General features: G+C 44.2%; 1 protein-coding gene across 1 annotated transcript in view; it reads left to right on the top strand.

Moving 5' to 3' along the window:
- The first annotated feature begins 10,900 nt into the window (after positions 1–10,900).
- Aak1 (AP2 associated kinase 1) overlaps positions 10,901–24,579 on the top strand; it is a 78,576-nt gene continuing 64,897 nt past the window's right edge. The window contains exons 1-3 of the mRNA XM_032907228.1: positions 10,901–10,940; positions 15,257–15,451; positions 22,505–22,623. Of these exons, the coding sequence (XP_032763119.1) occupies positions 10,901–10,940; positions 15,257–15,451; positions 22,505–22,623 (354 nt within the window). The remainder of the gene's footprint in view (positions 10,941–15,256; positions 15,452–22,504; positions 22,624–24,579) is intronic.

The following is a 24,579-nucleotide window of genomic DNA, read 5'->3' as shown; positions in this document are numbered from 1 at the left end:
TTGTGTCTTGAGGCAACAGGTCAGTGTTGGTGTCTTTGATCTTTCTTTGTGTCGTCATCGTCAGTTCATCTCAGCCAACTGGCCGGTAAGCTCAAGGGACCTGCCAGTTTCCACCTCTGCAGTGCAGGAGTCCTGTGCCACTGCACCCAGACCTGGGTCCTGGGATTTCAAGCCAGGAGCTCACGATCGTGCGACAGTCGCTTCACTGAATGAGCCGTCGCTCCAGTCCTGGGAACCCCTTTTAAAAATGTGCTTTGCACTATGGTTCAAAAAGAAAAACTGGTATTTTGAAAAAGAAAACAAAAAAACCTGTAATTTAAAAAAAAAAAAAAAGACAAACAGAAGTTAACTTAAAATTAAAACTGCCACGCTTGGAATCCCATAGGACCAAGGATCAAAAACAAAATAACAGGATGTCAGGAAGGTGAAGGGACACTGTCTGGACCTTCTGTTTGGTTTGGCCTTCAGATTATAAGGGAGATTTTGCCTTGTCAGCCACAGGCACACTGACCACTGCTGTAGTGCTTGTCTGGTGGACACAGAGCATGACTTAGGGTTTCTTTGCTGTGAAGAGACCCCGGGACCAGAGCAACTCTTATAAAGGAAGACATTTAATTGGGGCTGGTTTACAGGTTCAGAGGTTCAGTCCATTATCATCATGGCAGGAGCATGGCAGCATCCAGGCAGACATGGTGCTGGAGAAGGAACTGAGAGTTCTACATCTTGATATGAGGCAGCAGAAGGAGACCGTGTGCCACACTGAGTGTAACTTGAGCACAGGATACCTTAAAGCCTGCCCCAACAGTGACACACTTCCTCCAGCAAGGCCACACCCACTCCAATAAGGCCACCACTCATTAGTGCAACTCCTGTGAGCCAAGCATTTAAACACATGAATCTATGGGGCTATATTTCTTCAAACCACCACATGGAGTGACTTAAACGGGAGCCCTCCAGTTTCCTGAGCACCACAGGAAGTCTTACACTACAAAATTTCTTTACCTTTAAGTTTTGAAAATGGCTGATGTTGAGAAAATCAGTGATTGGAGGGCAGAGGAACACCTGCAGGAAGGGATGCCCTTAGTCTCCTCTCCTGTGGCTCAGAGTCCAGCTGTTGTAATCCACTGTCTTCTGCTGCCTCCTCCACAGACAGCAGTGCCTCTGGTTAGTCATTTATCCCATGTAGGCTTCACATCCCAGAAGAGTCACCAAGTTATGGCTGATGTCCAAAGTCAGGGTTCCCCCTCTCCACCAGCTCTGCATTATTATTCTACTGATAAACAGACTAGGTTTCAGGAAAAGCCTGGTGACTTGCCCAGGGCTAGCTTGCCTTTTATGAAGTAGGCCCAGAACTAGGATTTCCTGACTTCCAACTTTTTGTTTTCTCTGTTGCCTCTTAGTATATCTCACAGGGAAATCGATGTGTTTGAAGGGTTGCCAGGACATCTGGGTAAAGTGTTGCATGGGACAGTGCAGCTCTTCCAGCCCTAGCAGCATTAGACATTAGAGGGCAGTGTTATTTTATGCATGTTTGCAAAGACTTTAGGACGTAAAACTTTATTTCTACAACCGGTCTGCCTCTTCTCAATTCTTTGACCACTTTACTGGGGCCGATGGAAATAACTCTAGGGTAACCAATTTCTTTTACCTCCCTGACATTCAAACTAGATTAAGCAGGCATCTGGCAGAGAGTTCTCTGCTTTGTAGAATATTGAATAGCCACTTAAAATGTGGATTGTGGTTTTTTTTTTCTTCAGTGGCAAGCATTTTTCAGGAGAATAGGAATTTGCAAAGTCATTAGCTCCCTTCTACAGGCAAAAAGAGCCACCCTAGACTTCCTCACCATCTCCCTGCTCTGGTGCATTTATCTGTTCATACACATGGTCCGTATGGCTTTCAGGGTCTTAAAACCAAGAGATACTGTGATGCTAAGTGTCCTCAGTATCCTCAAGATTTTACTTTCTATTCTCAAGAAATATCAACTGTTCCCACCCCTGAGCATTCGTCTCTTAACTAGTGATGATCTTTGTGTCTAGGGGGCCTTTAAATAAAAGCGTGCATCCCCAGAGCCCCTTTCAGGATCAGCATCTAGCTGCTTATGAAGACATTCATCAGCCCTGCAGTGTATACTCTGTATATTGGATAATTAGTAAGTGGCTTGTGAACCTAGAAGCTTTTGAAAGAACTAGGGATTTGTTGTTGTTGTTGTTTCGCTTAAGAAAAACAAACAAAACAAGACCAAAACTACTTACTATACAACATTGATATTATAATAAAGATTAATTTTATTTCCTGAATTAAGAATAATTAAAATAGAGAAGGGGAATGGGGGAAGAACTTAGTGAGGGGGTACCTGGAAGGAGTAACATCTAGGATGTAAATAATTAGAAAGAATAGTGAAAAGAATTCTTTAAACATGTTCAAAACATGTCTGACTCAAAATTTGTTCAAAATGGTCTGAGACACCTATACCAAGTGAGAGGTACTAAAGTGTAAGGAAATATTTTAATTGGGCTTTAAAAACCACATTAAAATACAAATGAGCTGAAAATTAACCATAATAAAAATTTTAGGCTAAAATTGATGTGAATAAACAATTGAGGTTAAAATATATTATTTGCTTCTAAATTTAGCATCTTTTAAAAGCTTCAAGATTACTTTAAGATATATAAATTCCTATCCTTGGACTAGAAATAACCAATTGTTCCCATTGATTAAGCATAGGAAAAAACACTTTGAAAAATGCAGTGTGTTAATGCCCCAGACGTTTGGTAAAGTTTGCCTGCTTTAGTCTTCCACTTTTGCTGACGTGGAGGCTGAGCCACTGGGCAGATCCTCATGCCCTAACTCAGCTGTGGTAGCACATGCTTGTCATTTCTGCATTCAGGAGGCTGAGCCAAGAGGGTTTTTCTTGAGTTTCAGACCAGTGTGGCCTATCTAAGCCACCCTGTCTAAAGGACAAATTCAAACAACTCAAAAGAACAAACAAACCCTCTAAAACAAATGTATCAATGAAGGCTCTTGATAGTCCCGGGAAAGTTATCCTCCTTAATGAGACCTAAAAGTTGGTGGGATGGGCTGGAGAGATGGCTCAGTGGTTAAGAGCACTGACTGCTCTTCCAGAGGTCCTGAGTTCAAATCCCAGCAACCATATGGTGGCTCACAACCATCTGTAATGGGATCCAATGCCCTCTTCTGGTGTGTCTGAAGACAGCTACAGTGTACTTAATAAATAAATAAATCTTAAGAAAAGTTGGTGGGAGGTGGGAGAAGGAAAGGACAGTGAGAAGCAGTGGTTCCGTTAGGAAGCAGAGCCAGCCGTCAGGAGTTCTGGTCCCAGACCTCACTGCCTTGTGTATTCCTGCACAGTTTTCTTTCTTTTTTTTTTGTTTTTTGTTTGTTTGTTTTGTTTTGTTTTTTGTTTCCTTTCTTGCCCATGTAGTCAGCATGGTTGCTGTGAAGCTCCTCTTCTTCCTTGCCGCTGGGTTCTGCTGCCAGTAAAGATTTAGGCCACCCCATTCCATGTTCCAGGGACAGAGATTCAGAGTGGCCCAGCTGTGATTAGCTGTCCCTAATGGTTTTAGTCACATGTGACTGGATGGTTGGGCAGTTACATCTGTCTTTTTTTCTGTTCTGAGAGTGCTCTAAGAAATTGCAATGTTCTAGAAGAAAAAGGAGGTCGTTCTGTAGCACAGCATTGAAGTAAGTACAGACAGAATAAGCTGACATGAGAGTCATGCTTTGGCAGTTGTTTGGATATTAGGGAGTGGAATTGCTGAAGGTAGCAGGGATAGATGGTGGTCACATTCACAGCGACAGTGAGAGAGGCTGGTGTGTGCGTGTGTGTGCAGTAAATACAAAGGGGATATTTAAGGCAGACTTTGGAGTCCCTGTGAATATTACAAGTGGAAATTCCACCAGATCAAGAGAAAGTCAAATATACAGATGTGGGCCTTTGGTTGTCAGTATTAACCATGCCACGAAAGTTTGCCTAATTACTTGAGGGGTTGCCCAAGGAGTTGTATTGTACAGTAATATGAGATGAGTCTGAACTGAGTCCTGAGGACACACTAGCTCTTGGGGAGCAGGAGGATAGGGTTCTGTAGAGAAGAAGTGGGTAGAGACGCAGGAGGAAAGCAGAACACTCAGTGCCTTCCATTTGAAAGCCCAAAGGAGATGCCTGAAGAAGGACACTAGTGAAAAAACCATACAGCTGCCACCAGAGAGGGTATCGGGGAGAAAATGTCCCTTGTAAGAGGTTCCTAAATCACTGGGGGCGGGGGAGGTGGAGAAAGAAGAGAGTGGGGCACAAGAAAACAGGCAATTAAAAAGGTCTGCTTGTGGTTGGAGAGATGGCCCAGTGGTTAAGAGCACTGACTGCTCTTCCAGAGGCCCCGAGTTCAATTCCCAGCAACCACATGGCAGCTCACAACCATCTGTAATGGGATCTGATGCCCTCTTCTGCAGTGCAGGCAGAGCACTATATACATGGTAAATAAATAAAAAGGTCTGCTTGTGAAGAAATAAATAAAAAGCTCTGCTTGTGAAGAAAGGAAAGGGACGGGCTTTGAGTTGGATCAAGAGAAGAATAATGAGACTTGTTCGAGATCTGTGAATCCTGTATAAATATTGATGAACAAGAGGAAGGGGAGGAGAACAGTGCCTGGACTGAAGTCCATAAAGGGACGGAAGGGATGTTGGGCTAGGGCAAGAATTTCTAAGGAAGAAGAGGCAAGGTAGGCATGCTGGGTAGAGTCGTCAGGACTTTAAAATTTGAACAGTTAGTAGTTTGGGGTGGTGGAGGTTGGGGAGTGAAATCCCTTTTTGGAATTGAGACTTTTAGGAATGACGTCATTGGTCCTGATGTCATTTTGAGTATGAGTGGTAGCAGGTGCAGCACAGGTCGGGAGCTAGGGAGAAAGCATAGCGTGTGGGAACAGGACCTCGCTGCGCATGCATGCTCTTCTGAGCCAGGTGCTCATGTGCCTAGCGTTGGACCCTGCTCTCCTCACGACCGACTCACTAATTGTGGTAAAGTTGCCTCCTACCTCAGGCGGCTCTTAATATTCAGCATTAATATTACCTTAATATTAATAATATTAATTATTGATAATACCTCTTAATATTCAGCATTAAGAGAAAAATCTAAAGACATCTTTCTGTGTACAGTTTCGTAGACAAATGTTTTTCTTCCCTCTCCCATTATGTCCTCCCTCTTCTTAATGTGACTGTTGGGTGTGTGCATGGTCTGAGTTTTATCTGACTCCACTCATTTTTCACTTTATCTGAAGCTCTTGATTTACAGCTATTATTTACTTTTTGAAAGCTGAGAAGCCAGGAGGGTGTGTGCTGGGGAGGAGGGGATGGATTCTAGCTCCTCTTCTTCCCTAACTGCCCCTCCCAGCCAGCTTACACCACATGGGGATTCAGTCTTCTGCAGTGCCTTCGTGATGCTGAAAGCAGGAGGGATAGCGATTGAGAAGTTGACAGTGAGAGTCGCATCTTCACCCCCATTGGAGTGTGCTGCTCTTGGGTTGGGTTTCTCCCATGGAAAGAAGCATGGGAAGGGTAAAGAGAGGTCCTGCTAATACTTTAGCTCCTTTCATCACAGTGTGGATTGCATTTGACTTCTGTTGTTAGAGCCCAGACACAGGGGCTAGAATCAGGAAGCAGCCTGTGACTCAGGCTGAAATCTTTTCAACACTTTGGTCTGAAAATGTAATGGATGATAGAGCATGGTGTGCCCAAAGCCAGCACACAAGCAGTTATGACACTCCCCCAGATTGTCACTCAGCTCTCCCTGTCCTTGGTGGCGGGGGTAATCCAGAATGAATTCCTCAGACAGAACATTAGCTTTGTTTCCTCCTCATAGTGGGGCACTACATCTTACCTAGGATTCTAGTTCTTTGGGCATGCAGTGCCCTGCTCAGTGGCTCACTCTTAAGTACAGCGTCAGAGGTCAGACAACTGGAGGGTCAGAGAATCTCTGGCCCTGCTGTGTTTCATCTTGTGTGACTTTAGTCTCTCATGCATGTTAGGTAGGAATGTCAATTGGATATGCTGAAAGGTACTTTGGAAGCATGACTCGTGGATTGACTTTAGGAAGGAGCCTGCTGGGTACAACCCAAGAGCATTGGGTGCTCTCTAGGTTCGAGACAGAAGACTCTTTTTTTTTTTTTTTTTGGCTCATAGCAACCCTGTGGTTGGCCCTCCCAGGCTTGTCATGAGGATTCAGTTAGATAATACACATGAAAGTGGCTGTGGCTGAGCACTTACTGAATCGCAGCAGTGCTATTTTTGAATGTGTCCTAAACAGATGTTCTATAAAGAGGCTGGAAGATGTGACAGTCCAGTGGGGGACAGAGTGTGTGGCCTTAGCACTGCACAGCAGTGTGATGAGTTCTGGCCCCAGTTCTCACAAGACTCACTTGATAGCTACAGACTCATGTAGTTTAGGGTCGCTTAGAACTCACTGTAGCCAAGAGTGACCTTGAACTCCCGATCTTCTACCTCCTTATGCTGGAATTTCAGGCATACACCATCACACCCTGTTTATGCTGTGTTGGAGTTGAGATTATGTTCTTAAGAGAGCATTCTAGAAGTGGAATTTTGGGGTCAGAGGGACACTTAGGCTTTTCATACACATTGCCTGTTGCTTTCCAAGTACCTGTCAGCTTCCTTTCCTACTGGCCCTGCTTGCTTATCTTAGGACTGCTGGCTGATGGTACAGTACAGCATGTGGAGTCCTCAGCTCTCATTCCTCTCCCCTCCCACAACTTGACCACCTTGACTGTGTTGCTGGTTGTTCTAGAAGAAATTTCTTCCGGGGTCTTCTGATTTTCAGATTGACTTCCTTGTTTGGCATGAACTTCTAATCCCTGAGGTGTCTTGGCTTCTCCTAGCCCCTGTCCTGGTTTTCGAGTGAGTGAGCATTTTCCTCATTTAGCTTCACATACTTTTCCTCAGGTTTTCTGTCTGCTCTACACTGACCTCCTGGCTTCCTTCTTACCTGTGTTTTAAGGCCCTCAGGGCTGTGATCATTTGAAGACCCACCCTCTTACCAACCAGTTCTTGGGCTGGTCATCTTTGTTGTCAGTCTTCTCTGAGTCAAGCTTGCCTTCTTATGTTAGTTTGGAGCTCAAGTCAGGAGTGATCTGAGCTGTGCCTTTGAGACTCTGGGAACTTTCACTTCTGGATCCCACAGGGAGCCAGAATCACCTCTCAGGATGGTTTCTTTTCCTGCCCGAGTTTCTGCTTCCCATGGAGTCTCTTTCAAAGTTTCTGTTTTCCTTTGAGGAGTGTCCTAACCTTTCAGGGACTCTGTGGCACATAGTGAAGGGACTACATGGAAGCTGGTGGCCAGGGTGACTTGTCTGATGTGTAGACAGCAGGTTCACAGAGGGGCAGAAGTAGAAGAGCCATTTGTGTCTCCTATAGAATTGAAGGGGCCACTCAACACGACGTAATTGTCTCAGTTAATTAAGGTCACTATTGCTGCAGTGGAGCAGTATGATCAAAATCAGTTTGAGGAGGAAAGAGCTTATGTGGCTTACACTTCCATATCACTGTTTATCATCCAAAGAATGGGGCAAGAACCTGAAAGCAGGAGCTGACACAGAGGCTATGGAGGAACAGTGCTTACTGGCTTGCTCAGCCTGCTTTCTTACAGAATCCAGGACCACTTGCCCAGGGATGGCACCACCCACAATGGTGCTCCTTCATCAATAACTAATTTTAAAAATGCCTTATGGAGACATTTTCTCAATTAAGGTTCCCTCTTTTGGTGACTCTAGCTTTTGTGTCAACATGAAACTAGACAGCAACAACAAGAGAAAAATATTCATGTATAGTATTTTGAAAATAAAACCAGTGTACAAAACTGTGAACAAAGCATCAGAACTTAAGATAACAATACAGATCAGTAAACGGTCTATGCCCTTGTGGTGACTGTGTGCCCATCTTCCAAGAAGTACCTCAGCAGTGTGGCTGACGTGCTACTGATCCTTTCTGGAGACCACTCGTGATAGGCCTCTCTCTAAGGCTGAGTCTTTATAACGTCTGATATGAAAGATTACAACCTGGGATTGTCCTCTGCCTGGAATTCTAACCCTAACACACACACTTGTCCTGGGATTGTCCTCTGCCTGGAATGCTAACCCTAACACACACACTTGTCCTGGGATTGTCCTCTGCCTGGAATGCTAACCCTAACACACACACTTGTCCTGGGATTGTCCTCTGCCTGGAATGCTAACCTAAACACACACACTTGTCCTGGGATTGTCCTCTGCCTGGAATGCTAACCTAAACACACACACTTGTCTTAACTAAAACGTAATAACTGTACACAGACAAGCAAGACGTCTCAGTAGGAAAGGTGGTTGTGGCTAAGCCTGACCATTGGAGTTTAATGACTGATGACCTGAATTTGGTCCCTGGGACCCTTAGGGTAGAAGGAGAGAATCAACCCACAAGTTGTCTTCTGATCTCCACATACTTTATAGCACGTGGCATGTATCATACTAAAGTTGGTAAAACTTCATACATACAAAATTAAGTGTAACAAAATTTAAAAGAATAAATGCATGGAGCTATAAATTGTAGCGCTGTGTCATGTCTGAATAGCAGGTCGGAGTGACTAGCATGTGATCATTGTTTTGTGTTGGAAGCATTATAGATATCTCTACTGTCACTTTGAAGGAATGTCTCCCACTTGCTAACCCTGATCCACAACAACACAGACAATTGGACCCTTGTTTAGTCCCCGCAGACTGCTTGCTTCCAAAGAGATTTGGCCATTTTTCTTCTTTAGGTCTTGGTGTGTTATTGTAAGCTAATTTTATCTGAATCAATTTAAAATTCGAGTTCATCTAGGGTGGTCTTCCTTTGTTTCGTCCTTCCGTTTTTTCTTTCTTTCCTTCCTCCTCTCCCCCTATACCCCCATGTTTATGTGTGTGGTGTGTTTTGAGACAGGGTTTCTCTGTGTAGCCCTGGCTGTCCTGGAACTCACTCTGTAGACCAGGTGGGCCATGAACTCACAGAGCTCTGCCTGCCTCTGCCTCCTGATTGCTGGGATTAAACCATCACTGCCTGGCTCATCCAGTGCAGTTTTCCATATTCTGTTCTAGTGCTCTGTTATGGATGTTTTCTGGGAAAGGAGTTATGCAAAAATTATTTAAACTGCAGACATTGGTTCAACGTGTCTTAGGTGCATTGGCTTCAAGGAACAGAAGTTTAGTTGCAATTAGATTAGTGGGAAAGTAATGTAATGGATAAATATAGGGAACCTTCTAGAACACAGCAGGGAGTGCAGCTAGATTTTTGTGGATTTTATAAAGTTACTAGGTGGTTCTTCTGTCTGCCTTTTCCCTTTGAAGCCTCAGTTCTTGACTACATTTTATTCTAAGCATCTCGTTTTCTTATTCATTTTTGTAGAAATCTTTCTGCTTGAGAGCCTACCGGTGATTGACTGTAGCCCCCAGCCTCGTCTGTGACGTTATACAGCACCATCAGACTATAGTTTGGGGGCTATCCCACATTCCCAAGGGACAGCATGGGACAGCTCTCCTCCCTTCCTGGCTCAATTAGCAGTGGAATGGTGTGGGGGTAGGGGTGGAGTCACCTGACACAGAATATCTGAACATTATCTCAGAATGGAGTAGAGTTTTATAAACCAGGCCAAATTATTTTCTACAATGGGTTAAAATAAAATATCCTTGCTCTAAAAGAATCCAATGCCAGTGAGAAGAGTTGCTCTGCCGAGAATCAGCTCTGAGCAGAGGGAGAAAGTCACGGTGGGTGTGGGGTGGACTGTATCCTGTTAGAAGTCCTAGTTTGAGCCACCCTTAGACTTAGTGCTAGAGTTCTACAAGGTACAGAGAGAACAAGCTATCCAACAGAGCATATGCAAAAGACACGCAGGATTCTGCTATATACCCCTCTTGGGCTCAGTGTCTGTGTGGATGCCATTTTGCAAATGTTAAAAGAGCTAGAGGAGATTTATAAGTGGAGCAACAACATGGTTGGTTTTTAATCTATCGAACAGTTATTAGTTACCTATTATAGGATCCTTCTGGGCCCTAAAGATCCTAAGAAAAATGAAATAGATTTTTGCCACTCTTCCCTCTTTGGAGACAGTTTCACTATGTAGTTTTATCTAGCCTGAAACTCACGTAGACCAGGCTAGCCTTGAACTCAGGAGATCTGCCTGCCACTGCCTCCAAAGTGCTATTGTTAGAGGTGTGAGCCACCAGGCCCAGCCTCTCTTTTCCTTCTGTTTTTTATTAGTGATTTATTTTTCAGGTACTACACTTGACAGTCTACAATGCTGTCAGAGCACTCAAAGAGTGGTTCCTTCTTGTTTTTGGCCTTAATGAATTCTAGATCATCAAAGCACGTTTTGATTGAAAACAGAGGTAGCAGCCAAATGTGCAGCAGTAAGAAACCTAGAACGGCAGAGAAAGGCCATATCTTATACAAGAGGGGTTGTTTAATGTTGTCTTAAACTTCTTTTACAGAAAATTGGAACTGGATATTCCAGCCAGCAGGAATATTGTGGGGGAACCTACTGTGAAAATCATTATTATTCCAAAAGCTTAGGGGGTGGGGACGAGAAGGTTTGAGTATTGGGAGATATGGCTGGATGAGGAGAGAGAAATACTCAAATCATTAACACTCTTAAATCAGGTGTGAGACCACAGGCCTATAATCCTGGAAGTCCTAGTGCATGGGAGGCTGAGACAGGAGGATTGAGAGTTTGAGACTAGCCTAGGCTAGAGCAATACCCTGCCTCAAAATAAATAAATAGATAATAAATAAGAAAGAAATAAGATTCACCATTTGGTTCTATGTGAAGTTCTAGAGTAAGTAAAACTAGAGATAGATTTAGAAAATCAGAATAATGGTTACTACTGGCAAGATCGAGTGGGACTTGTCTGGAGGTGAGCCCACGCTGTCTGTGTGGTGAGAGGTCTTATATGTCTGTGGGACTTGTGTGTATGCATTCTCAGACCCCATTGAATAGTATCCCAAAGGTTCTTATATGTCACTGTAAATACACCTTAGTTATCGCCTGCCCCCAAAGAACCTGTGAACCTTGAACTTACTAATGGGGGTGAGGGAAGCAGCCAGCAATGCAGTCAGCAGTCCAAGGTTTTCTAGGCAGGCCACTCGTGCAAGTTCAAGTCTAAAGGCTGAAAAACCTGACGTTTGTTGTCAAGGGTTTTGACAGTAGGAAACATATCTGTGGGGCAGAGGAGAGTGAAAGTCTGAGGAACTGAGTACCCAAGCTGGTTGGACAGTGCTCCAGGTTTAATGTTGACCTTTCTGACTCAATTTGCTGTCCCACACATCTCTATTCTTTGTAAACACATACCCAGGCATATGCTTTCCAAGTTCCCTATTTATCCCAGTCCTGCCAGGCCGACACCCGAGGGGGCAGAGGCATAGCTCAGTGGCAGAATGTGTTCTTAGCATGCTGGAGATTCTGGTTCAATTCCCAGCATCAAAAGAAAAAAAGAGAAAAAAGTTTGATGCCTCCAAATGATGGTTAAAACTATGTATATATGTTCAAACATGTAGAGTGACGTTCCTAAGGCCTTTGCTGACTTCAGAGTAAAGGGAGCATGAATTGTGTTTTCATAGATAGATGGTAGATGGCAAAGAGTGTAACAGAATGCTGACTACAGGCCATAAGTGGTATGTACGTGAATGCTTGCAGTATGATCTTTGCAACTTCCCCTTACCATTATTTTTAAGATCTATCATCCATCCATCCATCCATCCATCCATCCATCCACCCATCCATCCATCCATCCATCCATCCATCCATCCATCGTGTGTGTGTGTGTGTGTGTGTGTGTGTGTGTGTGTGTGTGTGTGTGTGTGTGTGTGTGTGTGTGTGTGTGTGTGTGTGTGTGTGTAGGTTCCCAAGGAGGTCAAAGGCACTGGATACCCAGAGCTAGAGTTACAGGTAGTCCGGAGCTTCCTGATAGGGGTCCTGGGAACCAGACTTTGATCCTCTGCAAGAATAGTATGCACTTTTAACAGCTGAGTCATCTTTCCGGCCCCTGAAAAAATTTTTATATGACAATGGTTCTGAGGGTAAAGATGCTTGCTGCCAAGTTTGATGACTTAAGCTCAACCATAGGACCTCCAAGGTAGTAGAAAGGAGCACTTCACTCAAGTTGTCCTCTGTCCAGATGCCATGGCACTGGTAAACAGAAGTAAGTTTTTTAAAACTTTTTATTGATTCTTTGTGAATTTCACATCATGCACCCCAATCCCACTCATCTCCCCCATCCCTTCGTATCTGCCTTCTGCCCTTGCAACCCCCTCCCCTCAAAAAAGAAGAAAAAAAAAAAACAAACTGAAACAAAACAAAACTATCTCACTGTGGAAGCTATAGTGTCTTGGTGTGTCACAGCATGACCTCTTGCTCAAACAGCTTTACTTGCAAATGTTCGTTGCAGTGTCTCCGGTGTGGGTCGAGGCCTCTGGCTTCTGCTACACTATCAGTGCTGGATCCTCACCAGGACTCCTAGATATCCTGTAACTGCCCTGTGTCATGGAGGTCCTGCAGCTTTGAATCTACAGGACTGGCCCAGCCCCTTCCTGGGCTCCAGCCGTTCATAGGATGGGGTGAATGTTGGGGTGGGCCAACTAGAGCACTGAATCTGGGTCTGGGTGGAATCTGAGTTGGCCAGCATACCAGTTCTCCTGTGCCCTGGACACTGGGGCCAACACTCCTACTCTGTCCTGGTGAGGGGTGGGCCAGCTCTCCCGCTCTGTGACTCAGGGCCTATTCTCCAGCCTGCTGCAGGTGTTTGGTGAGGGTGGCTGAGATGGGGATGGATCTTTCCCATGTCACCTCAAGGCAGACAAGGGGCTGGGCCAGTTTTCCCACTCTCACAGCTTCCAGGCCAGCTCACCTGCCTGCCATAGGTGGCGAGGGATAGGGAGTATTTTTTTTTTAAATGAGAAAAATATAAAGATTCTGCTATTGCGTTTAGGAATTTAGACTGTAGCTTAGGGGCTTCATTAATGCTCTTAAGAGAGGGCACTAGATAACTATGCATCTTTGAAAAGAAACTTAAGACTCAATTTCTTCCGGAGAGAAAGATATAACAGGAGCCAAGGGAGGAGGAGTGTGAGGGATGGAGCTGAAGCAATTCTGAGGTTAGGGTATACAATGGTCAAACTTAGTGAACCCACTTGATGTGGCGTGACCGTGACTTTGGGTCAGAAAGAGACCTGGTGTTGGCTGCAGTGCTGGGTAAAGGGCTCTGTATCACATACCTTTGATGCCATTGCATGTCCCATCCTGGCCACTGGATCCAGGTCAGTCGCTGGAAGGTGGTCTTTCTGGAGCAGCAGTAAATGTGGAACTCTTAGAGAACTTTAAGCAGGGTGTTAAGCTGATATGTTCTAGTATGAGCAGTTGTAACAGAGACAATGCCAGACAGAATTTATTTTTGCAAAGCCCTTAGGAAAATGTTCACAGAGTCATGGTGGAGCCAGAGCTTGGAGATCTGCCTTTAAGGGATGGCTCCTAGCTGCTTTCCAGGCAATTGCCAATGGAATGACTCCTTTCTCTTTTAGCTGAGGATGCCTTGGGATTGATCATGGGGCTGAATATTTATTTTTCTTACCTGAAGTGGGTCTTCATTTCCAGTACAAGGTTTTTGTTTTTGTTTCTTTTGTTTGTTTTGTTTGTAGGAAGGATGAGTGTGTCTGTTTCTGTGAGCTATACTGTCAGCTTCCTGCCTGGGCAAGAAGGGTGCTGACACCTTTGTCCTATGCTGTCCTTAGGCGCCAGGGTAGGCAGAGAAGTTGTTTCCCTTTATGGGAAACTTTATCATCTTTCCACAAAAAAAGAAAAAAAGCATTCTTAAGTTTGGCCCTTCTATCCCTTTCTGTATTCTGAGAGAGTGGAAAACTGGGACCAGGTAGAGATTTTGTTGTTGCTGTTTTGATGCGGGAACTTTTACAGTCCGAGGCAGATAGAGTACATGAGCACTTGCTGTATGGCAGGCACAGGACTGGTGACAGGGTGCCACAGTGAATCAGTCATCATGTCTGCTCTTGGCAGTTTATAGTGAACAGAGGAAGAAGGGATCAAACCAGGAGTCACCCATCTAATCTCCTAAAGGAAAAGATGCTGGACCCAGCAGGGGACTGGGACCAGGGACAGTCAGAGAAGTCTTAGTCAAGGAAAGAATTCCCAGAAACTTGAAGGATAAGTAGGAACTAACCATGCCAAAGGAGAAGCAAGTGCAGAAGGACCTTAGGCAGGCTGAAGTATGCACAGCACTGTGGAAGCAGAGAGGCTCTGACCGGGGAGAGGGCTATGTGGGTTAGGCACTGGCAGGCTGCAGTGCCTGGCAGAAGCTAGGACATCTCTGGGCCTTCCAGCCACTGTAGCAGCAGTGTTTGTTCTGGGAGGACTGAGATGCTAGCGAGGAGTTTCAAATGGATGCATGGCGTTCAGTGTCTGCTTCCAGATCACCTAGCTTCAGTGGGAGAGTAGAGTGTGGTTCTTCTGACCAGGAGAAGCAGCTGTGGATTTCAGTGAACAGAGGATGTGACTCAACCAGTGTTTACATCTTCTAGATAGCTGCCTTATGACAGCAGTGCGGTGAAGGTGTAGCCAGGAGGCACAAGGAAAGCCCTCTCTCCATCATACATGCTGCTGGCAAGCCAGGCCAGTGTGCTTTGGATCCTCACCCAGAATTCCTTGATTTCTTCCACTCTTTATTTGTTTGTTTGTTTGTATGTATGTATGTATGTATGTATGTATGTATGTATGTATGTATTTTTATTTATTGTTCCAAACAGGCAGGTACCTTTTGTGAAGGTGGGGTTTGAGGAGGAATTTTTTTTAAAACCCCTAAGGGAGCTTCCTGAACTACAGATGTTCCCTGGTCACTGCAGGCCTAAAGAGGAAGAGGCATTTAGTTGCCAGTGATGCCATGGTTCACCTGGGCTGTGGCTTGGTTGGGTTCTGAATGACAGTATTGCCATTCTCTGGTCCTGTGCGCACAGCCCTGCTGGGAAGAGGGAATTGAATACCTCAAGTATCCCCATCTGGGTGTTCTTTCTACTGGGGGCGGGAGGCTGCTTTGATATGTTCCCCAGAAGGACCCAGCACATGGTGATTTCAGTCTGAGGCAAGAGAATGACTTTAGAAAAACAAGCCCAAGTCTCCACTGCAGTCAGCTCAGATACACGCGTTACACCGACCTTTTCTCCTGTGCAGGCTCTGCTGTGTTCTTGCCATCTGCTGAAGCTTTAAAAATTGTCACTCCTTCTGAAACTTCTGCCAAAGTTGTCTTCAGTATGAGTCAAGTGTGGATGGCGTTTGTTAGCTTCTTGGTCATCCCTGTGTGGGCTCAGAAACACTGTGGACAGAACATGAAGTGTGCTTGCCTAGAGGACTCTGCTACTAAGGGCGGTCAGGTGCGGTTTTTAATGCAGGTCTCCTTCCTTCCTACACGTTCCAAAGACAAGACGGACGCACGGCAGCGTGCAGCTCAGTCTCAGTTGGGAGCCTCACTTGATTAGGGTTTAGGAGACTTTCTCTCCCTCCTTTAAGCCCATTTGTCCCCATACCCCTATTTTATTTTATTATTTTATCTTATTTTTGCCTAGCGTCATTTGTAGACACAGGGAAAGAGGAGCTGCTTTGACTCTAAGAAGGAGGCTGTGTGCATCAAGTCAGCCTTTCCTTCCCATGTCCCCTGTAGAACCATCTGTAATCCAGGGCGTTGAGGACCTCAGCATAAAACCTGTGAACTTGGTCTCCGTGTCTGCAGATGAGGAAATGGAGGCCAGAGAAAGTCATGGTCCAGAGCCCCCCTTTCATAAGCCCTCACTTCCACCTCAGCCGGGTGTCTGTCTGACTCTCTCAACGACTTTCTCTCATGATTATTTTCTCTTTCTTGGGTAATTCAAGGAGAAGCTGCATCCCGTGGAGCACACTGTCTGAGTTTGCTGTTATTTTGCATTAAGAATGGGCCCCAATGGTTCATTTCTCCTTTTGGAATTCCATTTCCCTTGACCTTAGTCTTGTTGATCTTAAGCAGGTAAATGTCATTCTCAAGGGTATAGATAGGACTTGGGTTAGAAAAGAAGGTTTCCTTTTACGTGCAAAAAATAAGTTGGTACCATATGTCAGATTTTTACTGCCTAGAATTTTGGCCCTGATTAAAAGTAACAGCAAAACCTCTTTGGCAGCAACTCAAAAAACCATGTCTGAAAGTCAGGATGGGCGTCTGTCCAGCTTCTCGTCTCACCCTTCTCATGCCTGCCCAGTTGCACCCAGCACTGCTCAGGTAGCCAGCATGGAGGGCGCTCTGTCTACTTCCCTCCCAGACTCACCTTTCCTTCCTGAGTGCAGTCACTGCCGAAGGACGTCCTCGGTTCTGCCGCCCTCCACGATGGAGCGTCTGATGAAGATGCAGCAAAGGCACTGCCTGCTCCACTGCAGCGCTGCATATGGGGCTGGCTCTCGTGATGAGGGCAGGGAGATGTTATCTCTGTTGGCTTTGAGAAGCTTCTTTTGATGTTGTGATCTTTTGCTGATATGAGCACAGAGAGGTTTTGCTCCAAGATTATATAATTTTCCCAGCCACGCGGGGAGACTACAATCTATGTCCTGTGTACTTCACTGGCCTTACAAACATAGAAGCAGGGCCCTCAGTTCTGACCTAGCTTGTGTCAGACTGAGGCCTGTATTACACGTTCTCATTACCAGCAGAGAGCTAGACACTGATTTATGTATGTGAGGAGTAGAGGTCCTAGTTGTATCATTAATTTCTTTGGCAACTCCTTGAATCTGTGCTAATTGAAGTCTTTCTCAGGAAAGTAACTCATCCTAGGGCTTTCAGTGATGTAGGATACTTTAGAAAATGCAAACTAAATCACAGTCAGATGAGGACACAGGAAAATGAGTGAAAACTACAATGAACTACAATGAAAAGACCTGTAGCCATGTGCTGGAGAGGACAGAATCACTGTGAGGTACCATTAGGGCGGTTAAGCTTGTCACTTGGTCCAGGAATGACCACCTATATCTATGGAAAAGGCTGGCCTGCCTGCCTGCCTGCCTGCCTTCCTTCCTTCCTTCCTTCCTTCCTTCCTTCCTTCCTTCCTTCCTTCCTTCCTTCCTTCCTTACAGATGCTTAATTTGCAACAAAGCTAGAGACATTTACATGCCCTTCTGTGGTAGATAAACTGTGGGCATCTGTACAATGGAACAGTTGACAAAACAAGCCCTAAACTACGGATACCTGTAACAAAGAGAAGGAATCTAGAAACATGCTGTGGGAAAGAAGCAAGGCGTGAGAGTCTATACCGAGTGAGTCTGTTTGTCCAAACAAAACTACTGTACAGAGAAACCAGAGCTCAGATTGCAGAGTTTGAGGAAAAAGGGAAGAAGACCGCAGAGGCCGTTCCCTGTTGTGATGGTTCCCAGGGTGCATGGTGCTGTGAGGCCAGTGTGTTGTGTATAGTTGATTTAAAAAGAAAACCACAGATACACTCGGGGTCTTGTGGAATTTCTTGCTAATTTTCTCTGTGTTCTCTAATAGAGACCTTTCTTTGTCTATTTTATGTAGGGTAAATAGCCACGTGGAAATTCTGGGTCTTTTCTGGCAAGAACTTGCTAACCAATATATGCACGTGTATGGGAGTTTGCTTACAAGTATTCTTTTAAGGCTGAGAACATTTACTGTGCTGCTTCCTGTCTCTGTACATCAGTGAGATGAAGGGCTTAGATTAGATCTGAGGCAAAATATTGGAAGCCCAGAGGCTGTAAAGGGTTTAGCTTCTGTAGTGCTGGGTTATTCACCATTAATGTAAAATGTGACTTATTGCTTATGTTTAAATCTAGAGTTTTCAAATAAAATTTGGGTTTCCATTTTAGATTTTTTAAATTTTCTCTTCATTCATTCATTCATTCATTCATTCATTCAGTTTGGGGAGGGACATGTGGAAGTCAGAAGACAGCTGTAGAAATCAGCTCGTCCCTTCCTCTTTGCAGGTGACAGGGATTGAACTCATTTGGTCAGGCTTAGTTTTGGATGCCTTTACCAGCTGAGCCACCTCTGACCCTGTATCTTGTCATCCTTAGAAATTGACATTGTTGGTTGGAGCTGGGGGATGGGAGCAGCTCACTTGGTGAAGTGCTTGTGTGTAAACATGAAGATCTGAGTTAAATCCCCAGCTCCTACACAAAAGTCCAGGCATGGTGGGGTGTGCTTGTAATCCCAGAACTAGGGAAGCAAAGATGGGAGGATTCCGGGGCCCCATGGGCCAGATTTAGCCTAGTTGGCAAACTCCAGCCCAGTGAGAGAGCCTGTCTTACAAAACAAGGTAGGCAGCTCCTGAAGAACCACATCTCAGATTGACCTCTGGTTTCCACATATACTTGCATGTATGCCAAGTCCATATTCCTGCACAATAACAGCCCTGTGCATGTGTGCGGTAGCCTCACAGCCATTTGTACTGTTTTCCATGATCTCTGCCATACGTTGTTGCCCTTTCTATTCTCTATAGTAAAAGTTAAGAGGGAAACAAATTCATTATTGAATTTTCACTATGTGGTAAGCATTGTTCTAAGGTGTGGTGATCAGGTGGGTGAGTGCAGGACCAACCACACAGACACAGGACTAAACTCACACTGAGTTACAAATAGTAACTTCTGTTCCCATCAAAAACTAAAAACCAAAGCTGAGGCCTGGTGGCAGCACATACCTTTAATCCCAGCACTCAGGAGACAGAGGCAAGTGGGTCTTGGTGAGTTCAAGGCCAGCCTGATCCAGGATAGCCAGGGCTACACAGAGAAACCCTGTCTCAGAAACAAACCAGCCAACAACAAGCAAAAAACCCAAAGCTGGGTGTCGGTTTTCACACACATAATTCCAGAACTCAGTAGGCTAAGGCAGGAGGATTACTATGAATTTTAAGTCTGCCTGGGCTACAAGAGGAGTTATAGGTCAGCCTAGACTAAATTGAGTGGCCTGCTTCAACAAACAACAAGAAATTGAGGACAAGAAAGGTACAATATTGGGGGATATGAAAGAAGTATATTATATGATGTATGGATGTGTCATAGTGAAACTCACTCTTCTATAAGTTAATACACATTAATATAAAAAACAGACCAGAGTGCTCTTTGAGGGAAAATAGAAGAATATATATATATTTCTTTTTTTAAATTAAATCCCCACATTCTTTTTTTTTAAATACAATATTTTTTGAAGATTCATTCATTTATTTTATGTGATCACATTGTCGCTCTCTTCAGACACACCAGAGGAGGACATCAGATCCCATTACAGATGGTTGTGAGCCACCATGTGGTTGCTGGGAATTGAACTCAGGACCTCTGGAAGAGCAATCAGTGCTCTTAACCATTGTTGAGCCACCTCTCCAGCCTAAATCCCCACATTCTTAAGAGGTCAAGTGTGACAGTTAAATCCCCACATTCTTAAGAGGTCAAGTGTGACAGTCACCGTACTGCCTCATCTGCTTCACTTCACAGATGGAGTCCCTTTTGTTTGTGAAATGAGACCAGCACAGGCCTCATGCCTTCTTACCTCTGTCCAAAGCGTCCCTAGTTTGCTTTGGAGACCGAGATTTGATCCCCTCAGCCATGTAGGGAATGGAGTCATGCTGGGGAAGTGCTGCCGCCCTTCCTTCTTACCCAGTAGTTTACTCCATTTGCCCCGCAGTGCGCTGGTAGTGGCTGTCACCTTTAGGATGACAAATCTTACTAGGTTTTGATTTTGATCTTATGGTTAACTTTTTCCCACTTACACACAGGCGTAGATGCTTACTAGCGTGGTTCTGACTGTGTTGGCTATAATAATCTGTTGCTTTGCTTTAAGATTTATCATGATTGTAGGTATTGCAAATCTGGACAGGCCTGCTGGGTTTTCAGCCCTGGCTGGAGAGGCCATGTTGCTGCAGCACTGCTCCCATCTGGTGGCTCTTATCTCTCATTGCAACAGCATGACCTGCTTCAAAACCCGAGCGATTTGTCCATCCTTCTGGGATGTTAGCGTCACACGTTAAAATGCCTTTAAAATAGAAATTCTTGGCGGTGAACAGTTTGTGAGATAATATGTGTATTTTGTAAGTCATTTTAAGGACTTTGTGGAGCTCGGGCTGTCAGTGAAATGAAGGGTTACTTATTTGCAGTGAAGGAAATACTCATTTGCCCATTAATTCAGCAGAAACATTGGCCTTGCCTTGTTATATAAAGAGATATTGTGTGTGTGTGTGTGTGTGTGTTTGGTTTCTTTGTTTTTGTTTTTGTTTTTTTGTAACAATGGGGGAAGTAGAGGGGGCCAGTTTTGGGGTAGCCAGGATAATGATACAAACTCTTAAAGTCTCTCTCCACCTCTTTACCCACAAAACAGATTTTTTTTTTTTTCGGATGCTTTATGGTGCTACTCTTGACAATCTATAGCTGAATGAAACCATAAAGTATTCAAAATATCTGGCAAAATAATTATCGTTTTGGACTGTATATAAAACAGTTATGAATGTAAATGGAAGGCTTTATATTTTTGCAACTACTTTCTCCAATTCTAATACATTGTAAGATATACTGTTGGGGTGGGGAAGCAAAGGGAAATGGTGCTAAGCATGCAAACGTACTACTGGACAAGACCGGTACATATTTCTTGCTGTTAATTTTTGTTGCATCTCTTAAAGATTGTATTTTCTAAAGATATGCATCATGGAATTTAGGCAATGGTATGGAGGTGTACATTTAATAGCCTTGGCATTTACCAGGAGAGTCAGCTCAGGTCAGCCAAGGCCACATGAGACCTTGCCTCAAAAAACAAATGAAATCTAGAAAGAAATAGGGATGGAGAAGAGAGAGTAAGGCTTCATTTTTGATGCTGAATGTTCTTTTTTAAAAAGTAAGTACTCAGCTGGGTGTGGTTTTACATGCCTTTAATCCCAGTGGCAGAAGCAGGAGGATCTCTGTGAGTTCAAGGACAGCCAGGGCTACACAGAGAAACCTTGTCTCAAAAACCAAAAATAAAAAGTAGATATTCAAAAATTCTATGTTTAGGGTTGGGGATTTAGCTCAGTGGTAGAACGCTTGCCTAACAAGCGCAAGGCCCTGGGTTCAGTCCCCAGCTCCAGGAAAAAAAAAATTCTATGTTTAAAATCGATAATGAAGGAGTTTAATCTATTGCAGGAAAATAAAAGCCATGGGTTGGGTTGGTTTTTTTTTTTTTGATGAAAATATTTGAGACATAGTGGTTTCTGTTATAGATTCCATAGGAAGGTCCAGTGTTTATCTGAATACTAAAGAATGTAGCAGTGGTGACAGACAATAGAGACAAGTAGTCTCTCCTAAGTCTTGGTCACCGTGTAGACTTAAATTCACTTGAGTGCATTAACATTTTACAGACTGATATATGTGTCTTATTAAAATAAGGAGCAATACTTTGAGTAAGGCTCTAGTGACTACAGGGAATAGTCACTGTAAGGCTAGTAAGGGCTGGGGACAGGCACTGAAGTGTCACTGAGCCTCAGGGCAGTCGAAATGGCTCCAGTGGATCCCAAGTCCTGATTCTCGGAGGCCTTAAGATCTCTGTGTTGGCTGCGTATTGGTTTCTGTCATCTTTATGAATGTCTGCTAACTCAGTACCCACAACCTCAACTTAAATTCTCACACTCACTGGGAGTGTGCGCACTTCTAGCCAACTTGTACCCCCTTGTGCAAAGAATAAATTACTGATGCTTTTGTTCCACAGGGTTGATGATTAGGACATTTGAATTAAATGATGAAGCTGTGCAAGGCAGACAGCTGGGCTGTGTGCTCCGTAGAACTGCTGCTTCTTCTAAGGCTTTGACCTGTGATTGTGTTGCCACCCTTGCCTATCTGACCCTCACATCCAAGAATCCCCTCAGACAGTGCTTGGGGGGAGGTAGAAGTTCGGAGCTCTGAGACTATGTGGAACTTCAAGACTACACTAACTAATGTAGCACATTTGAGAATCCAGTTATAGTTACATAAGTGTCTGTTAATGAATTGTGAACTGTCTTTGGATGAAGGAAAGAAGAGTGTTGGTCAGTGAATCCTGCTGTCCTGCTGCAGAGCAGCTCCCTCACACTGGGTCTTCTTTCTCAACAACACATGTAATGACGGCGCAGGAGCGGATGGGAGGGGAAGAAGAAGGGAGAGTCAGTCCTAAAAGAAATTGACAACTGTTTGTGTTAGCAAGCACTGAGAGAATTGCCTAGCTTCTCTGATAAGAAAGGAAGTACTGGACTTAATAAAAAGGTTTGCAGTTTCTTTGGAAGGTTCTCCTTGATTCTGAGATAGAGATTCAGGGCTTCTCTGACTCTGGCTGTACATTCCAAGAGTGTAAGAACGCTATCTAGGCCAGCATGGTTTGGAACCTGGCTGATGGGCACTTTCAGAGCTACGAGGGGTATCCAGAGTTCCATGACTCATCTTTGTGTGCTCTTCTTACAGGTGGATTCGCTCTGGTCTTTCTGGTGAGAACAAGCAATGGGGTGAAATGTGCCTTGAAACGCATGTTTGTCAACAATGAGCATGACCTTCAGGTGTGCAAGAGGGAGATCCAGATCATGGTAAGCGCTGCACATTGTGACTGTGGCTTCTTCTTTTTAAACCTTATACAGTTTTTAAATCGTATTTTTTATTAACTTCTTAAAATATGTTTTGATCATATTCATCTCCTTACCCTAACTCTTCCCAGGTTCCCCCACCTCTCTACTCATCCAGCTATATGTTCTCTCTCCTAAAACCTGTTGGATCCAGTCTGTATTGGCTTACTACACCTACGTGTGGAGCCTGCCTGCCCTGAAGAGTGGTTGATATACTCACCATTGACGAGAACTGACTTCTCCTCCTCCAGTAGTAATCAAATACCAATAGCCCCTCAGCTAGGGGTGGGCTTCATGTCTACCTCCCTCCTTCATGCTGAGATTTCGTCTGGTTTGAGCTTTTGCAGGTCTTGTGGACTATTTTATAACTGATAGGAGTTCATGTGTGCATTTGCCCTGTTGGAAAACACTTATTCCATGAAGTCTGGCTCTTAGAGTCTCCTCTCCCACATAGATCCTGAACTTCCTTCCAGGGGAGAGGTGTGATATAGGCATCTCGGTTAGGGCTCAGCACCCCAGCCTCCTCTTCTTTGCACATTGACCCCTTGTGAGTTTCTGTGTTAGTTACCATCTACCTCAAGAAACGTCTCTGATGAGTATGGGGCAGTGCACTGATGAGTGAATGTAGTAATAAGTCACCAGAGTCAGCTGTTTGTTGCTATGCCAACTTAACACAATAATGGGCAGAGTAGGCTTTACCCTCAGGCCCATGACTTACCTACTGTGGCATACTGTGCTGCCTAGGAAAGTTACTGACTGACATCCTCCTTGAGTTGGCCACAAGATCTTACCTAAAGTGGGACCAGCAACCAGAATACCTAGGGCTGTGTACCTGTCTTGATCACCCTCACTGGGGACTGAAGGGAAAAGGAACTTACTGAGGGAACTGAGCAGTTTAACTCAGAAATAGTTTGGGACCTTGGAAAAGCATTTAATAGGGAAAGCTCAACTCTATGGGAACTGTTCTTTCTTTCCACCATCCATCAGTTGCCAGCCCTTTGTCGTGGTCTGGTGGCCAGCCCCTGAGCCCACCCTTCTGTATCCTGTGATCATGTCCTGACACAACTTTATGCTTTTTATAGTTTATAGTATTCATAATACTCTGGTTCCATTATAAAAGTTGATGAATAGGTATAATTCATTGTGGCATGAGAGTTATACCTTAATTTAAAAACAAAGAAACCTACTGCGAGAGATGACTCAGCACTTAAGAGCTCGTACTGTTCTTCTAGAGGACCAGAGCGCGATTCCTAGCATCCATATCACATCTACCATTGTACTCTAGCCTCAGAGAACCTAGTGCCTCTGGCCTCTCAGCACCTGCACGAGCACGCACACAGGTGCACAGAGACATGTAATTAAACATAAAACAGACCCTTTACAAACTTACTAATTTGTGCAGATTTAAATTTCTACCATTATTCAAGAGTCTGTTTCAGAAGTACATGCTGGTGTATTTATGATAAAATTGTATGTTTCTGTGAAAACAGTAACTGGATTTAAAAGAAAGATTGACCATGCGTGGTATGATAACCAGGGCAAAGCGAGACTTCTGAAGAGCTCCTTAGTTGTTGTTTGTTGTTTTTGCCTCTGTTTGACAGAATGCATAATAGAAACTTAAATATGTACTTTGTTATTTTTAGTATTTCCACAGCTTTTGTTTATTCCAATATATTACTTCACCTGGTGCATTTTAAGCAGTTCTGCCTTTACATTGTGAGTTATTTAAAACAAGAAACAGAATAGTTTGACACACTGCTTAACCTGCAGAAAGTAGTTCACTAAGTGTGTGAAATGAATGTTTGCTGGTGGCAGAATCAGATCCACGTGAGTCACCTAGAGGTGATTCCGTAGTGCTCCAGACTTTAAAGCCGTGGTAAAGCATAACTAAGAGTTAGGTGCAGTGAGAGCCTAAAACTA

The sequence above is a fragment of the Rattus rattus genome, chromosome 6 (assembly GCF_011064425.1).
Source record: "Rattus rattus isolate New Zealand chromosome 6, Rrattus_CSIRO_v1, whole genome shotgun sequence".
In the NCBI taxonomy this organism is placed as follows: domain Eukaryota; kingdom Metazoa; phylum Chordata; class Mammalia; order Rodentia; family Muridae; genus Rattus; species Rattus rattus.
This window is presented reverse-complemented; position numbering and strand designations above follow the sequence as displayed.